The sequence below is a fragment of the Hesperophylax consimilis genome, chromosome 3 (genome assembly GCF_061612785.1).
Source record: "Hesperophylax consimilis isolate HC1 chromosome 3, BYU_Hcon_1.0, whole genome shotgun sequence".
NCBI classification, from domain to species: domain Eukaryota; kingdom Metazoa; phylum Arthropoda; class Insecta; order Trichoptera; family Limnephilidae; genus Hesperophylax; species Hesperophylax consimilis.
The window spans coordinates 23,089,896-23,114,660 of record NC_142838.1 but is presented as its reverse complement, the minus strand read 5'-3'; the positions used below and the strand labels follow the sequence as shown (position 1 = coordinate 23,114,660).

Sequence of the window (24,765 nt, the reverse complement as noted above, 5' to 3'; positions counted from 1 at the left end):
AGAAAGAAAACAAATGTCATAATTTTATATATTTACAATGTGCATTAGAAAAGCTTTCAGAAAGGAAATAAAAATCAGTGCGACTGAAAATCGAACTCTGATGCAGTGTGTAATGATCACCTATCCATCTTGTCATTATATTTTAATTTATTAATTTTAAAAGAAAGACTAACACTCCCGGGTTACCAATAACTTGAAAATGTTTTTAAACCTCCTTCAACCACCATAGTAAGCGGAAAATGTTGCTTTTATCGTGATGGAAGACTTAGCAAGAGGAGGAATTTAACTGACGACGCCTGGGTGGGACCCAAACGCGATGCCAACTCAGCCACTAACCGGTAATAATCAGTTAAACATTGCTTTAATATTACTGTCCGTGATAGGCATCCAAACTTATGTTTTTAAACAACAAAAAAACACTTTCTACTCACTGGAGCGATTGGAGTAATATATATACATATATCATATTATTTGATTAATACCATTCCTCAAAATATTAATATGAAACTGTTTACTGCGGTCTAAGTCCAATAAATCTGCATAGATTTTGCCGTTTATCCCATATTTTTTAATTGTATAAAAATGCCATATTATGACAAGAGATCTCTCAAAACGTTTTTGTAGAATGACAAAATATGCCAAAAATCACTACAGTTACTATTACTGTAAATATCGTAATAAAAGCGTAATTTTAAATTGAAAAATCAACCCGTAAAAGAAAAAGGTCTTACTAATAAAAAAGTTTTAAATTATAAACAACTGATAAATAACCATTAATGAAAGGGGGAAGTTTTTGTACCGTAATACATATATTTCAATATGTCCTTTAAAACTATTAAGATTTGGTTTCACTGAGGATTGTACCTTCCTTCCCATGGACTATAGTAAACCGCGCTAACATTCTTGTCAAATTCCAATCGAGTAGGACCAACATTTTTTTCCTTCGCTCTATATTTATTTCGTATGTTAATGTTATTTTGAGATTTTAGAGATACATGTTTATGTCCCTGTGTGTTTACGTGAATGCCACCAATTGCACCAGAAGGCATTGTCATCGACAACGAGACTATCTGCCGAGTTTCAGTTCGATTACATGTCAGAAAGTGGGTTAGATAGTTCATTTCCGCTTTCAATATTTACATTCATTAATTCCCGAAAAAATAGTGAAATTCAACTAGATGTAATTAAAAACATAAAATGCAAGGAATTGAAATATCTAAAATTATTTACTGGGTATGGAATGTGTTCAGCTTTAAGATGTCATAATCGCCTTACTGTTGTTTATACACAACGAATTTAAACATATACAAACACTGAAAGACTTCACAGTAAACATTGTTGTTCATACACAAGGAATTTATACATATACGAATACTGAAAGATTTATCAGTAAACATTGTTGTTCATACACAGGCAATTTGAACATGTACGAATATCGAAAGATTTAAAAGTAAACATTGTTGTTCATACACAAGGAATTTATACATATACGAATACTGAAAGATTTATCAGTAAACATTGTTGTTCATACACAGGCAATTTGAACATGTACGAATATCGAAAGATTTAAAAGTAAACATTGTTGTTCATACACAAGGAATTTAAACATATACGAATAATGAACGATTTAACAGTAAACATTGTACACAAGTCAAAAAATATATGATACTTAATTATTATGAAAGGTGATTTATTTCGTTTTATTCGCCATAACCTTTTTCTTAATGATGTAATAGTATTAATTATTCAGTCTGGTATATTTTATACTTATGCTAGGATATTTAGTTTTAGATATTAAGTCTGGCTGAAAAACCTTGTTAGCTTATGGTATCATTTTGTCAGAAAAACTTGATTTTAATAAATAATAATAATATTTGTATAATTTGTATAGCGCCGTTTTTGTGCAAAATCACCTGAAGAGCGCTATGCTATAGTTATATAAAGGGATATAAAACCGTATTTTGAGTTTAGTCCATTAATCATCATAGTACGACCAGGAAATTCCAACATAAGAAAATTTTTTTAAATTATATATTGTGGTACAAATTAATAGTTCGACCGTATATTATGTTGTTTGACGGTTCAAGAATGATTCACTGAAAATGTATCTATTGACTTTATTTTTTCCCAACACTTTTGCAACATAATTATGTACATGCATGTAGAAAATGAACATGGATAGTTTCTCAAGGTAGAAATATTCGTGAAATATTATGTTTTTGAAGCACAACAATTAGTACGATATTAAACACATACAACAGAACCAACACCACACAGCATCCTCAAGATCTGAGTGAAATAATCACATATTATATTGAGTAAACAACAACAACAAAGAACCAAATAAGGTTCTTGCTTTAATTTAAATTAATCGGGCAACTGAGAAATTGAGAGAATTTAGCTGAATTCGGTATTAACATAAAAATAACTAAATAATTATATGTTTAGTACTTACAGTGAACGTTCACCCTTATCCTCTTGCTAACTGAAGGTGGAACTCCATTGCTTGCGATACACAAGTAGGCCCCCATTTCGGACCTTGTAATCTTGGATAATTTCAGGATCTCTCCTTGGAATGTGGTTACTGAAACAAATGAAAAAAATCAAATGTAAGAAATTTTTTAAAAATACAAGCTCGTTCGTAGTTTTGTGAGAGTATGGTACTGTAATGTTGGAAATAAATAATAAAAATAATAGAAAGACAGATATTTTAAAATACGGATAAGAATTAGTATTAGAAATAGCAGATATTGATTAGGGAGGGATAATTTCTTCTGTACAGAAAAAAATGTGTGATGAACATCAAAATAATTTTGCAGTGATTCTTATTAAAAAAGATTTATGTAAAAACCACGAATTTATACAATGTATGATAGGAAATAATAGGAACTAACATAATCTTGGAAATAAATATTGTAACGAAGTGGAGAAGTTCTAAAATTTACAACACTAATAAATACCCATTAATTATAATATATTGACTGCCGTAATATAATACCATATTATAAATACGAACCAAATTCATTTTTAGAAAAAGAATTTTATAAAATATATTTTGATAAAACTATACTAACAGACCGAACGATTAGTCATAATAAACCCGATATAGTTTTACAGGGCAAAATTAAAAAAAAATAACTTATATCATTATGTCGATATTCCAAATTCCTGTAATATTAAAAAATCTGTTAATGAAAAAATAAGAAAATATACAGATTTAGGAAATGAGATAAAAAGAATTTGGCATTCTCAGACTATAAAAATATTACTATTCTTTATATCGGCTACTCTCATTAAAAATGTGTGCGTTTTAGATCTATCAAAAAATTTACTTATAAAAATGCAAAAATCAGTCATTTTAAATACATTTAGGATAACGAAAGATTTTTAAAATATTTATGTTGAGGGATCAGTAGGATTTATAGGCCCTATTAGGAGTTCCACCGAGCCGAACCCTCTGATATCAAAATATCTGGAGTCGGTGAATTATTTTCCCATTTGATCTCTGGTGAGTTGACGTTTTGTTCTTGTATTGTTTTGTATTTATTTTGCTTATATAATGCACTTGCATAATGTTGATTGACTAGATGATCATTTGTGGAAAAGTGTGTGGAAGGGTTAAGTTTTTCCTATGTGGAAGATTTAACCCGGACATAAAATCGGAAAACATAAAAAAAATATTAATTGTGAATATCTGTGCACAAATAAGGAGTTATTATTACGTAACAAGAATATTTATTACGAATATCTGTGCGTAAGGAAGGAATTACAATTGCGTAACAAGAATATTTATTGCAATATATATTGAATATCTATGTATATCTGTATATCTGTGCACAAATAAGAAATTGTAATTACTTTACAAGAATATTTATTTCGAATATCAGTGCACGAATATTTAGAATAGCTCATTGGTTATCTGAATATAAATATCTACTTACTGAAAAATGGTTTTGAATTGTTTATTTGCGGTTTTATTCCAATAATATTTTAAACTACAGTTTTAATCTTTTTTATCCATTGATCTGGTCTTTGATCAGGCTTTAGAATTTCACTCTGCCATAGGCATGTTCAGACAGGCTTACCGATAATCAGCTTATAAATTTCCATGGCAAAAAAATGTGCAAATATTAAATGTATAGGTTTTACAACGCCTTTGGAAAATAATCTCCAAGTAGCGTAGGTACTAGTTTAAACTTCTAGTGTAATTTTAAGATTTCAGTTTGTAGGTATATAAATAAACTAGGCAACTAAGACTTTCAAGAAAATACCTAAGAAAATTTTGAAATCATTCATCATGATTGCTAACGCTAACGCCTTCCGCAATATGTTTTGTCTCCCCAGATACTGCAGCGTTTCCCGTATGTTCACAGAGGGGCAAATACCCGGATATGCAGCCCTTATTAGATCCGGGGTGGCAGGAATGAGGGAAAGGATAAGCAGCTCTAGAAATATCCTCACCATGGAAGCCCGCATCACTCCATCCTCCAGCATTGACGAACACAGGAAAAAAATAGTAGCTCCTAATATATTCACGGCCCTAAATGCTTCAAATTACTATTATTATTATCATTTTATTATGTTTAATGTACAATTCATCTGTTTTTTTGTTTTGCTTTTGATCATATTTTTATACTGTTTGTATCTCTATATGGAATGTGTGAGACTGCACTAACCTCCCCACATACCGGAATAAACACTTATTATTATTATTATTATTAATTACCATGACGTACGTATTACGTGTGTTATAAGGTAATTTTACAAGGTATATTAATTAATAATGATAGACATCCCCAAATCGCTTGTGTGGGATTGAACCAAATTAAATTACAGAGCATTCCTCATCGGCAACACTCAACTATTCATTAGAGCCCAACAGTCTATCGATAGATGATGTAATTCGGGGCTTACTGCGAACCCAACTGCGGTGTGCACATGTATTATTGAAAACACACATATTATATTCGAGCGGAGAATGTTCTCATGGTAGCGGAGATGTGGGACCGTGGTGGCCACATGTTTACATAAGAACCCTTTAAAATATGTACCAAAACTGATTTTTTTAAAAACATTCTGAAGTGAAATATCAAGTTATCTACTAAAATTTTACAGAAATTGAAGAGTGGAATTATGACATATATATTAGTATACATGGTGTTAAGATACGTACAAAAAAAAGTCATCGGAGACCAAAATGCCATCTACATTTATCATTCCAAATAAGCTCAGGATTCACTAGTTGTGCTGGCCGCGTTTATGTACACATTTTTAAAAGTTTTTAAAAGTTTTTAAAAGGAAGTGGGTTGGTTCCTGCTAGAATTTCCGGTCGATAAAAAAACGAAACAGGTAGGCAGACATCAAACAACATTATGATTTTGAAGAGAATAAGATGAAAATAGTTTTTTTTATGAATGTGAGAAAAAAACTCTAATATTAATGAACTTATTATTGAGCAATTGATTTAAAACGTCGCGCGTCCTGTCATTCGATTATGAAAATGATTCAAGAACGAGTATTTGGCGTACATCCATCACTTTTATATAAACAGTAAATATTGAACGATATGAAAATAAACACAACTTTATTCCAATATTATGATCAATTGAGATTAAAATTTATGCAAACAGAGTTATAATTTTAAGTTTTACCTGGCGTTGCTTCAATAATTAAATACTCATTTCGTCGGATCATCGAACCTCGCCTTTTAGAGTTATTTCAAATAGTATTCTGCAAATAGAAATAAATATTTCAAAGAAAACCAAACAAATCGTACTGGTGTGTTTTTGGCTTCTGTTAGTCGATTATCCGAAAACAACCCAAAAACACATGGGTAATTTTTTTCTCAATTTTAGCGCACGTAATCACATAATCATACGTGTAATACGGCACGTTCTCTTCTTGTGCGATACAATATACAGACAGATATTCTCAAATATTTTATTTGAAATCATATTTCGTGTGTTAGAATCCCGACGTGTGCAAATTTATATTTTTACATTAACAGTTCGCGACATGTTCCAGAGTGGAAGATATGGGGTTAGTATAAAGTGAAGTACCGAAATTCAGAATCAAAACGTGGGTTGAAAGATTTGGTCGTATTTGGTGACCATTTTTAGCTCCACAAAGGAGGAAACTAATCTCCCTCAAACGTCATCTTAAGGGATACTGTGTGGACGGTTTCTTCAAGGGAAGGAGTCAAAGGAAGTTCTGAGAAGGAAAAAGTTATGAGGTGTGGATAGGAATCTGGGGGTCAGTGTGCCTAAGAGTGATGAACTTATTAATACATCTCTCCCGCTGCGGTGTAAGGTGATGGGACGAGATATTCCTGCCGGAGAGGTCAAAAGGTCTCCCTCAATCAGTCTCTCCCGATGCAAAACGCAATCACAAAGCCAAGCACCCCTACCAAGTCTTCAAATGAAGCAAACTACTTAGGGTGACCTATAGCAGATGCTTTTGTCATCCAAATGAAAGATTCTCGGGGCGGCAGGACCCGTCCCCATACCCGCCTACCAAATTGATCCACCCCGATCTAATTTCCGAAGAATTCAACAATCTCGCTCTCCCCACACTCTTCAGACTCACATAATCTCTAATTGGTAATGCCATAGTACCACTGACTTCGGACAGTCGAGATCAGTTGGAACTCTTGTGCAATATTTACGTAGTACTACATAAAGCTATGTGGACCATAAAGTGGTGGACCATAAAGTTAGGTGGATTCGAAAAAATCGTTAAAAAAAAAAAAAAATACCAAAACATACATGAATTTAAATGAAAATAGACACCTAAAAACAACTCTGTCCAGATGTGAGCTATCACGACGCAAACACTTTTCAAATCTGAACCTTAAATTTGTGAAAACTCGCAGGTACATTGCGCTTGGGGTATTAGCTATTTCTTTCCTAATATTGGACTTCAAATGGGCAATTTTGGATGGAATATTGCTATGAACTAGACTTTTAATGTACCCCCAAAAAACAGTTGGTCGATGTTAGTCAGGTATATCATGAATATCTTGCACGTTTTCCTGTAAACACCTCGTATACGATTGTCAGTGACACATTTGACATATGTTGCAGGTTTAAAACTCTTGAAGTTACGGTAAGAGATATTGTCAAGACATATTGATGTGTACCGGCCAGAATTTACCGTTTCAGTCTGATTTCACTGACTCCCTTGAAACCGGGATTGCGTTTTACACTTAGTGCTTTTTATGTTCATATTGATCTTGGGTGCCATGCAGGTTTCATATTGAGAGTGGAACCCGTAGCTTCTAAATTTTCGACCCATGACCTTATAACATTTTTCCAGGGACAATGATTGAGACTATACAAATTGAATTTAGGACGAAATAACAGCGTAATAATAGTGTACAAATCACCATTTTGTAAAAGTTCTTTAAACGATGTGCACGCAGCGCTCTTGTGAAACACTCCATAGCAAATGCGTTTCCAAGAACCGAGCCACCAATCCCCGCTCACCGCTCGCTGACGCAATGATGAATTGGTAATCGTACTTTATGGCCCATCCTATTCGTTATTTAATCCCATTTTTTTTTCTTTTTCCGAAATTCAAATCGATCCCATTTTTCCTTGCTTTCAAATTATAGTTCTACGTAAAACAATTCAGAATATTATTGTCGTAAAAGGATTAAGTTCTGGATATTAATATTAAATATAGCGATGGCTTCGTGATTTTCCCAAAACTCAACTGTCTAGATTGTAGGTAAATATTATTTTCTAAGTAACTCATGTTTGTTCATCTCCCCATACTTAAAGCTTTAGATGAGATAGCTCAGATAACCGTCGTGCGTCGCAAAGTTATCCAACTAAAATCAATCACAAGCATTGGCAAATGTATTCCAGAAATAAATAACTCATTTTAAAACATAAAAAAACTAGCTTTCATTATTTTAACTATTGTTCTCATAGTGGAAACATGTGCTTAATAGTTGGTCTCAGAGTTTTGCTACAAAATAATTCTGTAGGTATTCGAGTATTTCAATTAACCTTTGAAATTGGCTTGGTAATACGAATAACTTCAGTAGAGTATGAGTTAGACTTCATTTTTTAAATACATCTAATTGAGTTAACACTTTTGTTGTTGTGAATGAATGCAAATTGGAAATGGAAATTAACCCATTTTCCGACATCCGATCGAGCTAAAACTTGGTACATACACTCGTTATCGATGATTACCTATTCTGTCAATAATTTAGTATTCTTTTTGTAGTAATCACGCATACACAAGTGGACATATACACATTTCTCTGAAATTGGAAGATAATACCTCAGATTATATACATACATATATAATATACGAAATAGTTATCGGTCCTACCCATCTGCTGAGCGTTTAAAGCGGTTGACTCTTGTCTCAATAAACGAATAAATTTAATATACATGTATATATATACATTTAATATACATTAATATACAAATTTAATATTTAATATAAATTTAATATATAAATCTTAATAATAATACTAATAAATCTAAACGACTAGGAACACAAGACAAAATGTAACATTCTTCTGTAATACATACACAACCAACTATCAGACACACTTACCAAACAATAGGATGCATGACCTGGGAAACAAGTTTGGGGGTAATATTGATATTTTTAATGAAACCATTTATAGAATTAAGCTTAATCCATACCAGCACTGTGTTGAATCCAACAAATTATAGTAGCGTTGTTAATTAAAGTCTTAATTGTGGTATTGTTTTAGTTTCTATTTTATTTTATGTTACTGTTACGTTTTACTAATATTGTTGCATAATTATTTTTTTTTATATTTTCATTATATTCCAATTAGACTTGTAATCACAGTTTTATATTTGTGTATTGATAGATTATTTTTTGTACCTATTTTATAATGGGTTACATCTAAGTAGGTATTGTTATAATTTCCTAAACAATAAAAATATTTTACAATGAACACAGCATCACGTATTACTTTTATGTGAAATCCTTTTTAGGTGTATAAATAAATAAACGAAATATAAAACAAAACAAGATATAGAAAAAAAATAACAATCAAAACTAGGAATCGAATACAGGATGTCTTGTCTTACCAAGACAGGAGTCTTACCCATTCGACCATTGGGACCGATTTATTAAACGTCATATTTGTCGATCTCATTTTTCAAATTCAGAATTAACATTTTTGTCTTGCAACTATTCATATATGTGTTTTTTTTATATACTAACATCTATTCATAAAAATAGTTGTATCATAACTTTGTTTTTAAGGGTTAATTTTTTTTAGTTTGCCTTGGATCTCAAGAAGTTATACAAATGTATAAATTTCTCAAATAACACACTAAAACAAAAAGTTGACAATTCATGACAAATAATATTTCAAGTATCAATATCCTTTGTCAGACTATCAAATTCATGGACCAATAGACTAGGGTTCTTTGAGAAGAGTAATAGATCAAGTATACACTCATCTATCTTCCACTTCTTCAAGTTTCAAATTCCTCAAACTAGTGATCACCGTGAATTTACTTGGTAACTCACGACTTTCTAATAGTTTAATCTTGCTAACACAAGGATCTTTGGTGTCTTTCATTCAAGTGTGGGTAAGTTCCTTATGATGTAAAATTTAAATTAGCTTCTCTACCGACACGACGTCTAATTAACACATTATCTGTTTTTGATAAAAGGCGGCCATCTTGAAAAACTGTCCAGAAATGTAATGAAGACAGATTTAATTCACATTTTAATCTGTTTTTTTTCACACATTTTTTTTCAATCTTTAAGAAAAGTTTTCATTTGGTGTTGCTTGCAATGTGAACGAGATATGTATGATTTATTTTCTTTTATCATGTAACTGTGATCTAAGTTACCACACCGTCTCTTTCTGTTAAGGGAAATTTGTGTGAACCATTAATGAAATAGCAAAGTTTTTCCTACGCTATTTAGTAGACGTTGTTTGTAATAAGTTTTTATCGGCATATCTTGTGGTTCTCATTAAACTATCTTAAAAATGACGTAACTTTTTAACTTGAGGCTTATGCGGCGCACTACTACGCGAAATAAAGCTTCTAGGTGTTCTTATCATGCGCTATTTCAGTGGCCCAACTGTCTCCTCGCAAAATCCTCTGCATTTGTATTCCCATAGTGTTTTAAATGACATATTGCATTTCAAACACCTGTGTACTCCAAGGGAGGTACAAGTCCCAACAGAACAAAATAAAGAACGCGGCAGTTTGCTCACATTTGCTTCCTTTCTCGCTTAAATTTGAATAAATGAAAACAAAATAGGAAATAATAAAATTCTCCAGAAGAACGCATTGAATACTAGGAATTTTATTACCTTCCTCACCCGGTCTCATATGAGGCTGATTCTACCCTACCAATATGACAAATATTTTCAGAGGTTCAGAAATACACATGGAATAAACAAAAAATTTGAATGCATTTTTTAATTTACGATAATGATAAAATATATTCTGAAGTGTCAATAAACTACTCGGGAATTTATTGACACTTGTGAGATCAAAGATTTAATTAAAACATATTCCCATTTGAGATTAATTTCCAAATTAATTCACGTATTCCTAAATGGAAAACTGTTCTTGAAAACAAATGAAAGATTCTTTCAGATTGTAATGTCACCTAAAAACCTACATATTATGCAATTGACGTTAATAATGTTGATTTCTAAACGAGAGAACTATTTTACGTTTGTTTCGTTTATCTTTCTACTTAATTTACATTTACTATTTTGGTGTGTGGGACCTCCAGTAACCTCAACTAAGCATTTTGCATTGGTTAGATTGCAAACCCTGGAATTTTTTGACACATTTCAGTTGCCACACCTGCTCTCGGAACACAAAAACTGAGCAGTTCAAAATCGAAGCAGTCTCATTCCTTATTCAACAGTTTTGTTGAACAGCCCAAAGATGGCCCAAAATAATGGCCATTCCTTTTGGCTAGTGACCGATGAGTCCGCTCACTAATCTCGTCGTTATTTTAAAACTGTAGACTTCATCCCGGGATATTGGAAATCGGAAGATATCTGCTCATCTTGCGTCCAAACTGACATTTCACACGAAAAGACCTGATAACAAGGCTCCCCGTTCTTTTGAGGAAAGAATATTTTGGGACGTTCTGGCTTTCGCTGCCGATTCCCGCATGCCACGGAGTTCGACGTCAACATTGCCACAAAATTGCACGGTATCGCACCATAATTATTAATTCAGCAAGCCATTTTTGCCAGACAGATGAACTTAGGATGCAATTTGTTATTCGATATATAGATATAAAAATATATATATAACAACACAATAATGTTATAAAAACACCCCATTCGTTTCAGTGCAGTAGTTACGTATTTTACAAATCACTTTATTTAATTGTTGCCATCTAATCCCGCGGTAACAAATTTTTGTAACCTTTGTTTTCATTACATATACAAATAATTAATAAAAAAACTTACAATCTTGCGGTGTTGCTTCTTTCTAACACTGCTTAAATCATATTATATATCTCAATGTGCAGTGCAAAATGAGATACAACTATTTTATGAGTCCATCTCAGTTTGTGCCATAAAGGCATTCTACTCCTTTCGATGTATTGTGTACTAAAAGGTACAAAAATGCCCAAGGGTTAATTTAAAAAAAAAAAAATTATTGCATCCTTTTTTTAAGATTATAATACATCTTAAAAGTTGGAATTCATTTATAAGAAGAACTATTGCATTACACATATTATTATTATTATTTGTCTTTGTTGCCTTGTATGACGTTTTTATTTACCATTTTTATTTATTAGTTTTCGGACAGAAATTAATTTTATCATTTCAGTTGTTTACTATGAAAGCAAATTGAATTATTTGCATTTTTTAATAATAGATAATAATTTTAAAAATATCAATATCCAAGGATTTTAACCATAGCACTGAATATGCCCATTTTAATAAGCTTACATAAAAAAGTGGCTGGTTAAAAACCTTATTATATTAATTTTAATCATACTTAGTGTAGGTTGGAATCTAATCGAGGATATTCGATCTATGGATACTATTCTTAGAATCGATCAAAAATCTTGAACCTTTGCGTTGATATTTCATAAAAACAGGGCAATGTAAATTATACAAGCGTTTTTATTATTAATTGTATGACCCCCTCGAGCAGGGGATAATTTTCAATTTGCCGCATAATCCTAAAATAATTAATAGTTCCACGTGGTGTAACAGTTCCCAGAAGGCAGTTCATATGGAATTATCTATATCCACTGGAACGATTTCGGTCGAAAAATCGACCACTTTTATTTTTCTGCGATTGATATCGGTCCAAAAATGGACCGATTTTTCTACCATTCGTAAAATATTTATTGTAATTATTTAAAACGTTTCCATGGCCAGCTACTTGTTTTATCGAATAGCTGATAATATATTCTCTTTGTCTATGAACTTATCCGTTGTCTTTGAAGTGTTATTTAACGAGTTTTCGCGGTTTTTTTATGGCGTCCTGTCAAAAACAAAATTATAAATTTTCAACATTCACGAAATTTTGGACTCTTCCTAAAATGCCGTAAGTAATTAATTTATTGGGTTTTTAACGCATAATTATATATCTGTGTAATCATGATTGACTTATCTATCTTTGAAATGCGTTTTTAATTCGTTTGTTTGTATTATATTGTTTTGGTTGAAGTTTTTGTGTAAGATTACGTCAACTGAAGACGTCATCTGTTTTTGATTTACAATAATGTCTTAAATACTGCACTCGCGCATTTGAAATATAGATATTCCATCACAGTGATTCAAAACAAAGAGATATATATAAGTTTTATTTGAATTGGTTCATTATTAATACAGATATTTGCTAACCAATTATTTTAAGTCATATGTCAAAAAGTTGACTCTTTTTCACATGTAAAATGGTGTAAAGCCTTCGTCACACAATAAAAATTTAGTAATTTAGTTGTATAATTAATTAATTTGTTTACTTTTACCAAATTTGTGCAGAAACAGCTGTCGTCCAGGGAAAGGGATCACTCCACAACCCAATAATTATTTTCAAATTTTATATTAGTGCAATATTTAACAAAATTTAAACATTTAAGTACTTACATTAAGTGTTTTCAATTTAAAATTTATAGAGCGGTGCTGACTGCAAGAGGAGGCAGAGGAAAAGGGAGACGTGGGGTACGAGCTGGTGCCGGACTACCTGCACGTGGACGTCAACGCAGAGCTGCAATTGCAGCCTCGTCTGGAGTGTTAGTATTTTTTAATGTTTTTTTATGAAAGTACTTTGCTGTGGCCGTTGAACTCATCATATATTTGTATTTATTTAAACAGCGACCCTGCTTTGCTACTGGTGCGAGAAGATCGCGTCAAGGCCCTAAAGGCTGTTAGGGCCCTGCCTGCTTCCATCCGGCTAGAGCTGGAAAGCCGAAAATTCAAGAAGCAGGCGGCGCGCATTTTGCTCCCTACCGCACCTCCAAGAAAAACTAAACAAAAGTAAGTAATCGTATTTAGATGCTTGGTACAATATTATTGTTTTTTCCTGACAGCGTTCCACTCTTACAGTGAGAGTTGGTAAGTTCAGCGCTCTGTGCATTTGGCACATTCAGTGCATATTTTACAGAGTTCTTATTTTATTGTTTATTTACATACTGTACTTACTGTTTCACACGTGAATGAGAACAATTTTCTATGATTTATGTAAATGTTTTCAGAATTCCATCTCCGGAGAGAACAACGTGTCCCTTTTCACAAGGGACGCCTTCACCGTTGCCACGACCCGTACCACCACCGTGGATGTCCACTCCCGCACAGACCCAATCAACGGCTCCCAATGCACCAATTATGCCTATCCGTGCAGCATCTCCCGAGCCGTTACCTGGGACATCGCGGAGTGGGGAACTCTTCTCTCCGGAAGCCGGCTATCACAGCGAGCTGTGGGTGGACGTACCATTCTACGAAGAATTGTCGGCGTTTGGGAACGGTGAGTTTATTTTTTGAAATGTCATACCAGGGGCTCAATATAAAATCAATTATCTATATTTTATATTGATATCCCTAGCACAGTTTCACTGTTGGTATATTGGCAGGAAATAAGCATAGTACTTAAAAATTCCACATAACAAACATACAAAATGTATTGTTGTTATGTCGTGGATGCATCATTACACATCTTTTTTCTGTAACGGGTATTGCAGAGTGAGAAATAAGACATGCCGAACTTCTTTGCGAGGATTACATTTGATTCACCGGCTTCTAAACGGTGTAATACAGCATTTTTTTCTTAAATTGAAAAAACACTTTCGCTTCACGGGACTCATTGTGTTGCGAGGCTGTATTGGTAGGTGGGTTTTGTAACCGGACAAATTATCATTAAAATAGGTCGCTTTACGTAGTTGGTCACTTTAAACGGATACGTTTTCCTACTAAAAGCTATGAAACCTTACTAGAGTTTACATTATCGTCACTTAAAACAGTAGACCGTTAAATGCAAAGTCATTATATCCAAATTCTACTGTAAATTTGTGTTTTCTTTTATTTCAGAGTCAGACATGGGCAGAAAAAGTAACGTGGACGAGGCAGCTGTACTAGAAGAGTCTGTACTTGGAAACCGTGAGTTATAAAACTAACTAACTTACCTTCACGCCATTTCGGTAGGCAGAGAGGATGAACCACCATGCAACTCGATCTTGGCACACACACTCTTTTCTTCATTCCATACCTACCTGACTGTGCTATTCTGACTCCTGACATTGCCCGCCTCAAGTATTTGATTAACTTTTTATATTTTTTTTTATATGAATACCTCACAAGAGCCTCAGCTGGAGCCAGTGAGACTATGGCATCCCCAATTGGGGGATGTTGTGAGGCTGAAGGTAAGTGGGGAAGGGAAAGAGGAAGATGGGGAAGTACCTGGCTATTCAGATCTAGTCACTAAACACGGCTAAAGCCATTTGGAGCAACGTTTCAATTCTGAATGGTGGTCTTACACCAGGGCGATACTGGTAGTATCTTCCACTCTGGAACGTGCCGCAAATATACTATATATTATTTTAATTATTATTTTAATTAATTAATTGTGAAATAACACAAATCAATCAAATAAAATTTATTTGCGCACGCCGGGTTCGAACCGGCGACCTTCGGAATGGCAGTCCAATGCGTTACCACTGGACTATGCCGGCCGTCAAAAGCCATTTCAAGCAACGTTTCAATTCTGAATGGGGTCTTACACCAGGGCGATACTATGGGTATCTTCCACTCTGGAACGTGCCGCAAATATAATATATATTATTTTAAATGAATTTTGTGTGAAAATAACACTAATTATTCAAATATAATTTATTTGATTTGATCCCGCGACCATCGTATTGCGAGTCATAAGCCGTACCAGAGGCAGTGGGTTATCGTAATATAGACACATTAAATTAATTTGGGTTTTCTGTTGTTTCAGAAATGGACAGATCGAGCGACGAGGATGACGAAGCGAGTGACGTCGACCACGAAGAGAGCGATGAGGATACCTTCTGCATGCCGCCAATACCTTATCATAATATTATCAACGTTTCACCTAACTCCGCTATGGCCATAGACTTTAGTAGACAAGACCAGGTAGATAGTGAGGCAATGCGTTTGATTCTGCCGCCTGAAGGTTACTCTTTCGATTGGTCTAATGATATCTTACGTTTTACTGGGATAAGGGAGACTTTCACAGGCACGCCGGGACCAACTTTCAATACCGACGAAATGGGCAAACCTGTGGATGCCTTTCTTAAAATCTTTGATGCAGATTTCGTTGAACTGATCGCGAGAGAGACCAACAGGTATGCAGATCAATGGATTGCGAAAAAACAATTTAAGCGTCATGCGCGTACCAATAAATGGGCTCCCACGAATAAAGAGGAAATGTATGTATTCTTGGCAATTTTAATGTATCAAGGTATTAGTCTTTTCCAGATCTAGTCACTAAACATAACTAAGCCAATTCAAGCAATGTTCAATTCTGAATGGTGGTCCCTCACCAGAGCGATACTCAGAATTTCACTCTATAGCGAGGCACAATGATATTATTATGTATTGATTTTCTTAAATTATGAATAAACCAATAAACTGAATACATTTTTATTATGACAAAGTGTGTAAACAATGTTTAAATCAAAATACTGCTCTTTCATTGTAACCATACAACTGTAATATTGATTTAAAAGGATATTAGGGCTTAATAAATAAATCAATTATTGGTTCCATCAATTATTTTCCCCTCATCCATTTTTTTTCGATACCTTTGCGTTTAGATATAAAATTATCACTATGATTTTATTTGCCATTCTACGGTCATACAAAGGTTTGATATATATATACAAATTTATCATCATTTTACATATTCCGATATACCCTATGTAGATTGACCTTAAGGTAGCTGTCAGTAGTGATTTTTCGTCAAATATTGGTGAATTTCATCAACTTTCAAAGTATCCCCCTGAAATATTGGCAATGTTTATATCTATGATGTATATCTCATTTTAAGCCTTATTTCCTCGTTTTGCACGTTATATAAAAACATGGTTACAAATCTCCAGTTCTAATTTACAATTATTTAAAAAGTAGCACCATGATTTTGACATCGTGAAATAGGCTCTCTGTATAATTCATCAAATGAATAAAATAAAGCCAACACGGCGACTATGCTTATTAATAATTGTAGACAGTTAATGTATCTTCCTAACGTAATACCAGTTTTTGTGGTAAATTTATTATATAGTATAATACAGTGATTTCAATTTTGACACGTCACGCACTCAAATTTTAAAAAATTATTTTCTAACCAAACTTTTGAAGAGAGCATAACGTACAAAAAATTATTTTCCCATTATATTCTTGCATCTGTGGTTATCAAACAGGCCATAGAGAACATAAAAACGTAGAAAATATTCTATAAAGATATTTAAAACTGCCACTGGCGGCAATTTCAAATCACAAAAACGCTAATTTCGCGCATTCATAAAGTTTAAGATTTTTTAATAATTTATCTATCAATTCTAAAAATATAGAATAATTATAAAAATATAGGTGAATTCATTGGCTGTATAGCACTACAATCAGTTTTATGTCTCCGTATTAAAATTCGGAGGTTTGATTTTTTTAATGTTGGCGGAAAATATTCAAATTCGTCGCCAAAAAACCGCGAGCAATCGGAGAAAAAAGTTTTTTGACGCGCGATCGTTCGAGTGGATAATGAACACGCAATTTCCCTCTATTATAATTATTGGTTACTAACAACGTTATCCGGAAAACTAGACTAGAAATAACATGGAAACGAAAATCACATTTCACTCCTTCAATTATATTTGAATGCAATAAACCTTTGAATTAAATGCGTACTACAATGATTACTTTAGGCCACTAAACCTATACCATTTTATTAGGTTAAGTGCTCAAATTTTCACAAATTATGTTGAATCCTTAAAAACTAAAAGGTTTTTTGTCATTTCTGCAACGTCAATAACTTAATCATTCAATAGAAGGTACTTAGTTGTTTCTTCGTGGTAAACCCTCGAAATCAAAATATCGTTTTGATCTATTCTACCAGTATGTAATAATTATGCATTTTGCCGTGAAATGTTTGTTAAAAATCAGATATAACAAGAATTTCTTGCACGCGCTGTTAGGAAGATATTTTCATACAATAACAATTAGTTAATTTCTAACCAATCTATTTATCTACATAAATAAAAATTTTAATGTTCGTTTGTTCAAAATCTTCAATCTCCGAAAGTTCTTCACAGAATGTTTTGAAATTTTGACACAAAGTTTTATTCGAATACGCGTGCGTTTTTATATATTATATAGATGTCACCTGTGGCAGGTTAAATCATGTTCTTTTTTGAAACAGCGTTATCATAGGACAAAAATGCTTAAAAAAAACAAAAATAAAAAACAGCGCCATCTATTGGACGTAAAAGCAACACACTCTATTGTTTTTTCCGTCTGCACTGATAGACCGAGCCACAACAACGCTTGGCGGAGCTCAGATAGTTATATATAATTTTTAAAGTCATTTTCTAAGATAAAACTATCTTAACAATCGACAGGCCAAGATACCTATAACTATAGCCGTGGAACAAATGTTCTAGCATGACAAGAGGAATGATGCTGATGGATGATATTTCCGAAAAAGTTGATTTCAGTAAGTTCTCTTTAAAACTTTGTTTTATTATCTTTCTAAATGTTAAAAATGTCAAAAAAAGAAATCTTGTACTTTAACTGGATGAGTAAATTGTAAATTTAAAAAAAAAGTGTGGTCATGAGAGGTGACTGAGTTACCCCGCACATTTGATTATTTTAATGCCATTTTTTTATATTCATAAATTTTATCGCACATCATAATTATGGCTTCCACATTTTAATGTGTTTTCGTGAAATAATTATCACAGTGCAGTAAATTTTATAAAAAATCTCTTCATTCATCAATGAACGTTGTACTTTAGCGAACGGCTGAGGAAATCGCGTGGTATGAATATGTTGTACATGCTTTGGTACAAGTACTGGGTGTGATGGTTTCAAATGTGGTATGGTGCCAGCGCACAAGAAATACTGTTACCAATGAACGATACTTAAATAAGTATAAAAAATAAGGATACTGTTTTAAATTATACACTGAAAATAGAGACTCTGAAAACCCCTAATGGCCACGGAAAACTGTTTTGTGACAAAACTACAAAACCATGAAATCTCAGGGGCAAATATGTACCTGTTTACAATTTTAAATAAATGACTCCAAAGTATATACACATCTTCAGCTCCACTATAAATATTAGTTGAATTTTTTTAGAAATATTCGATTTTGTAAAGGCTTACAAAATACCATGACGCAACCTTATAAAATTTATCTCGATATAAATACATTTGGCATATTAAAGTAAATATTGCCTTTTCTTAGTAGGGTTATAAATTTTTTTGTGTTATGAGCCCTGTCTACGTTGTTCGTAGCACATGACTCCCCACAATATATAAGTCCATCTCGTTATCATTTCGGAGACAAAATATTATACGGCAAAAATAGAGCCCTATGTATTTTTCTGCCATCAATATATAACATGCAATATAAGCCCTCAAATTGAAAAAATATAATTTTCTGAACAGTTGTATAAAAAAAATGTATTGTCAGGTAGCCAATAGTTGATAATAATTTTCACCGTCTAATCTAAATGTCAAGGGTTTAAACTGTGTGAATGATAAATTACATGAAGTATGTATATTAAAACGAAAATTACATTTTTTTAACGAAAATAGTTCACCATGAGAATTTATCAAATCTAAAGGTTACAATCTGATTTGTATCGTATAGCAAAGAAAACATAGTATCCACACGGAGAATACTTACTGATTGAAATATTGTTATTCTGTTCAAAATCAATTATTCGTTTAAAAATGGGACAGGAGGCTTATAACGAATGATTAGACAAATTTCATAACAAACTCATAATCGGTAAAGCACGAATATGTCATGAGGAAGTCGGAACACGTGTTCTTGAAAATAATAATAGTTTCACATCTCTTTATTCGGACAAAGCACCTGCGTGAACAAGTGCTCAGATATATTCTGAATGAATAATATTTTTTTGGGAAATGATCATGCAGTCATATAGTCACATACCAATAGAAGTAAAGAGGGACTTACACTTCAGCTTCACCCAGCCCCACCTTAATAATCTGATAGAAATTTGGAGAAACACAAACATTACATAAAAACTATACCAATAAATGAACGTATTGAAGATTAGAAAATTGTACCAACACAACATATGCCTTTTAATCTACAAAATACAAAATGGAGTAATACACTCGAAAAAAAACAAAAATATACATATATACTGAATCATATCATAAGTATTATATAGTAATATATGGTATCAGTATATATATTGTACACTAATTCCATAAAGATTGATAGAGGTAAAGGCCCGAACAAACCGCCGCGATCAAAGCGCGTCCGCGATCCCGTGCACGGTGGCGATCAGATGTTGTGTATGAACTTGTAGCAACGTGTTCACATCGAAGCGTTCTCTGATTGGCCGCGGCGTCCTGTGCAGCGTCTGGACGCGGCGATCGCTCGCGTCCGCGATCAGTTGCTGCTTGCAGGATCTGCACGCTGCACGCAACGTAATTATCTCTGAGTTTGTGGTATTTCTCATGATGTCGGATACAATTACAGAGAATGATCAACGAAATTAGCATCTGCCGATGGTTTTTTCATTTTTTCAGCCATTAAATTACAATTATTATCACTTTCGATATAAAATATAATAAACATAATCGATTAGCTTTGAATATTCATATTTTTCCGATATTAAATCGCTTATTTTGAGATGTGTATTGACTACACAGCACCGGAACTCGTGTATTTTTTTAGCCGAGTTCTATGTTTATATTTTGTACAAAAGAAGTTTTAATTATTATATATGTGTTCGATTAATTTGTTTTATGTAAGTGTAAACCATTCTTAAGAATTTTGTCCCCATTAATCTGATATTTAAAATATTGAAATCAAAAGAAACTCTTGTAATTAAAATTCATAAGAAAATAGTTAATTCAAATATACATAAATTCTAACAAAATTGCATTATGGGTTTCATTTTATCCTACCAACCCGTCGAAATTATTTATCTTACCAAACCGTCTTTTACACTTTTCAGGGGCTTTTTCACCATCTTCCCAATAGCTTATCTACCCTAATAACGAATATTATTAAAATAAAAATAAAATACTTACAGTGGTTAAAAAAATCGGCCAACTTATCCAATATATAGCCACTATATATAGGTTCGATTACCGAATTATAAACTCCAACTTAATAAATAAATAAACCGTAAATCGTAAATCGAAAATATTCGTTATTAGGGTAGATAAGCTACTATCTTCATCATCTGCAATAGCCGCTAGAAGTAATAATTCTTCTTCAGGTTCGTCTCCAAACATGATTATGATTATTTAAATGGTTCCCGCTCCGAGCTATACCTACCACATAACCGACACGAACGTACGAGTGCCACGGACGCCAGCTGATCGCTAGTTGATCGCTAGTTTGGTGTGAACGGTTCTGCACGCACACAGGACGCTCACCGTGCACGCCATCGCGGACGCAAAATGATCACGGCGGTTTGGCTTTGCCTTAAGAGAAGCATTGAGCATGAGGGTATCCAAATTTACAATCTCCTTCCGGATAGCCTGTATACGGAGAATCGAATAAATAAATTTAAAAAATAACTGTTCAATTTTAAGGTAATTGAACAAAATTATAATGTAGAATAACTGTAAAAATATGATATATTTTCAAATATTATGTCAAATTATTATTGTGATATGTATACATAATATATAGATATGTTTATGTAGTTAGGCAGTGAAATATTTATATTTATGTAACTATGTATAGTATAGGTAATTTTTGTTTTTAATAACCTACTTAGAAAGTTATTTTAGGAAACATATCGTAAGCTGCACCAATCTTATTTGCACACGTTTGTTAGACCTGCAGTTTGTAGGTGTATCAACATATATTTAGGCCTAAAAGAAAAAGAAACGAACAACCTTCAGGATCAAAAAAAAGAGATTTATACCTATATAAGACAATTCATAATGTAGGTTTCAAATAGCTGTAGTACAAGAAACTATAAGGAATTGTAAACAAGGTTGTGAACTAACTTCTTGAGTGTTATTAGTTGTATATCAATGAAGGAATAAACCATGGGCGTTGAAACACACTTGGAATGTAATCAGGCTCCGAATAATGGGGAATGAGTTAGTTTCCCATAGAGTTAACAGATGGAGTTAAGTTTTTGTGGGGGAGATAATGTAGGTACTGATTTACTTAAGTATTTGAACATAAACAAGAGTGGATTTATGTATCTGGCGGCTTGTCGCGGCTTCGCTTGGGTGATGATTATAATATCAACAAAAAGGTATACATTTACCGTATTTTGTATTTATACGTAACGTGTTCTTGTCAACCATGTCTTTGTCAAAAACCACCAACTATACCACCTGCTAAATTAATAGAATGGAGTTTTTTTTTTAGTTTTTATTCTAAATCATTAATTTAGTATGGTACATTGCTTTCCGATTGAAATTAAATTATATTGATTATTTCGAAATAAAATATTTGCATTTTCAATAAATATGTTTAAGGTAGCCGATCGTGTGTAAAAATATGTATAATGTGCATACAATATAAATATAATTCTGATGGGTTGAAAAAATGTATCTCTGACATTTTTTTTTTTTTTTTTTTATAGTGAATACCTCACAAGAGTCCCAACTGCTCCCGTCTGGAGCCAGTGAGACTATGGCATCCCCGATTGGGGGATGTTGTGAGGCTGAAGGTAAGTGGGGAAGGGAAAGAGTAAGGTGGGGAAGTACCTGGCTATTCAGATCTAGTCACTAAACACGGCTAAAGCCATTTGGAGCAACGTTTCAATTCTGAATGGTGGTCTTACACCAGGGCGATACTGGTAGTATCTTCCACTCTGGAACGTGCCGCAAATATACTATATATTATTTTAATTAATTAATTGTGAAATAACACAAATTAATCAATTAAAATTTATTTGCGCACGCCGGGTTCGAACCCGCGACCTTCGGAATGGCAGTCCAATGCGTTACCACTGGACTATGCCGGCCGTCAAAAGTAACATTACTCAATAACCATTTAAATAATCATCCACAACAAAGCGCTGATAAAAAAAAGAATAAGCAATCTAAAATAGCTGGAAATATTATTATAAGTATCAGCAAATCTCTTACAGTGTTCACATTCGAGAAGTCGAAATGCCTTTTTCATGAGTTTTTTATAACTACGCTGTTTTCACGTGTGTGATAAGTGTTATGATTAAAGTATTTTTCGTTTTGTACATTTTTTTTATTTAAAAGTTTGAATATTTTTTGTGATAAAAACAGAATGGATAGAGAACTCAAAACAATTTTGTGGTTTGTCGCTTTTCCGCAACAAAAGATTTTTTTATTTTTTATTTATGTACCTTGAATAAATACATAAATATTAAATGCATATCCTTTATTGCATCACAAAGTACATATTATGATTTAGTTCTACATTGTGTTACTTTCATTTTTCAGAATTCCACGCATAAAAATACATTTTAATGAAACGCAAATAATTTCTCGAATAAAACATTAATTCACCGATGTACGAGCCGTTAAATCACAGCGTAATTTTTTCGCGTACACGTAAATTACTGCATGCTATTTTGCAATAGACAAAATAAAAGATAAATTCGCTTCGTGTGGGAAGTAAATCAGTCTGTGAAACCTCAGCCCCGTCCATAATAGCCCGGTGCAATTTAAAGTGCAACATAATATCAGTTATTCTGATTCCGGAGGCTGTGCGCTGAAGTTAAAACATTGAGGTTTATTATCATTTGAATTGGATAATGTCATAAACTATTTGGTGATAATTTGTCAGAAATAATGTGTCAGAAAAAAATATCTTTAGCGCATTCGTTGTTTTCCTTTGTTGAATACTGTCAAACTTATTGTAAAATCAGATATGAGCGCATCAACAGAATGCTGCCTGCTCATTAAATTATAATAAAATAATTGCATGAAATTATTGCGAACAGAATGGCGATGTATCAATAGTATACATTGTGTTCGTTATTTATTAAAAAAATGTTTTTTTTAATGTTAACAATTGTAGTACAAACTGTAATAGAAAAGTAGGCCTACTTGTTTCTCAGAAATTCAAATGTAACGTTGTCATAAAATGGCCATTCAGCACCATTTTGTTAATTTAATATTTTATTCTTGTCATCAAATTGTTATAAGCTTAATATTATCATGGTTGTCATCTTCGCTAATTACAATTTGTTAAAAAGCTGAAACGGGCTTAGAATAGGCATTTAATATGAACTTTTCAACTATGTATAAAAAAGGCGCTGAATGGCCATTTGATGACTTTGGCAGATTTCTGCAAAACAACTGGGCCTTAGTATTCAATTTAAAAACAGCCATGCAAAGTTTATGATTTCAAAGCATCGAAGGAGGATATTCGTAAAGTGTATGCCCGTGTTTTCTAAAAAAACAAGTTCTTTTATATACATATAAATAAATGCATCCCAATAAATTTAACACTAAAGAACATTTTCGCTTTCATCAAAAACGTTATCGTTTTTTTTTTAATAATCGTAGATTAGTAGGATTGCTGGATGATAATAAGTTAAACATAAATATGACCTTTAAGTCAACCATAATTAACATCCTTGACTCCAGGCTGATTTAAATTTATAGTTGCTTAGCACTACTCGAAAGGCGTAAAATTTATTTTGATGAAATATTTTCAAATGCATAAATTAATGTTTCGTTTAAATCTTATTTCATAGAATAAGTTTTTCCCAACTATTATTTTATTGCTGAATAGCTGGGCGTACTGTACAGGGCCCGCAGATACTTTAATAGTACACAACTGCTGACCCTGTACAAATCACAAGTGCGCCCTACTGTCGAATTTGGCAGCCATCTCTGGTCCGGAGCCCCTAAATACCTGAAAAAAACCCTTGACTCTGTGCAAAAACGGGCGGTCCGTTTGATAGATTCCCCAATCTTAACAAACGGACTGCAATCTTTAGAGCACAGGCGTCGGGTAGGTATGCTGTCCTTACTCTATCGGTATTACAATGGAAGATGCTCTGAGGAACTAGCGTCATTGATCCCTTCCGCACCGGTGCGTAGTCGGGATACACGCCAAACGCGCGCCCAACATTTGT

General features: G+C 33.0%; 2 protein-coding genes across 2 annotated transcripts in view; one reads left to right on the top strand and one right to left on the bottom strand.

Moving 5' to 3' along the window:
• LOC149425133 (lachesin-like) overlaps positions 1 to 24,765 on the bottom strand; it is a 231,663-nt gene that overhangs the window by 14,991 nt on the left and 191,907 nt on the right. Inside the window, exon 6 of the mRNA XM_089650973.1 lies at positions 2,456 to 2,584. Within this exon, the coding sequence (XP_089507099.1) occupies positions 2,456 to 2,584 (129 nt within the window). The remainder of the gene's footprint in view (positions 1 to 2,455; positions 2,585 to 24,765) is intronic.
• LOC149425134 (uncharacterized) lies at positions 12,505 to 15,949 on the top strand. Its single transcript, XM_089646643.1, has 6 exons — positions 12,505 to 12,551; positions 13,123 to 13,239; positions 13,322 to 13,483; positions 13,702 to 13,970; positions 15,441 to 15,598; positions 15,944 to 15,949. Exons 1-6 carry the CDS (start codon positions 12,547 to 12,549, stop codon positions 15,947 to 15,949), a joined length of 717 nt encoding a protein of 238 aa, XP_089502769.1. The 5' UTR covers positions 12,505 to 12,546.

Excerpts from the sequence above, each read along its gene's own strand:
- LOC149425134 (XM_089646643.1), top strand. Across the intron at positions 13,484-13,701 it reads CCAAGAAAAACTAAACAAAA|AATTCCATCTCCGGAGAGAA; the intron begins GTAAGTAATCGT and ends AAATGTTTTCAG. Across the intron at positions 13,971-15,440 it reads ATTGTCGGCGTTTGGGAACG|AAATGGACAGATCGAGCGAC; the intron begins GTGAGTTTATTT and ends CTGTTGTTTCAG.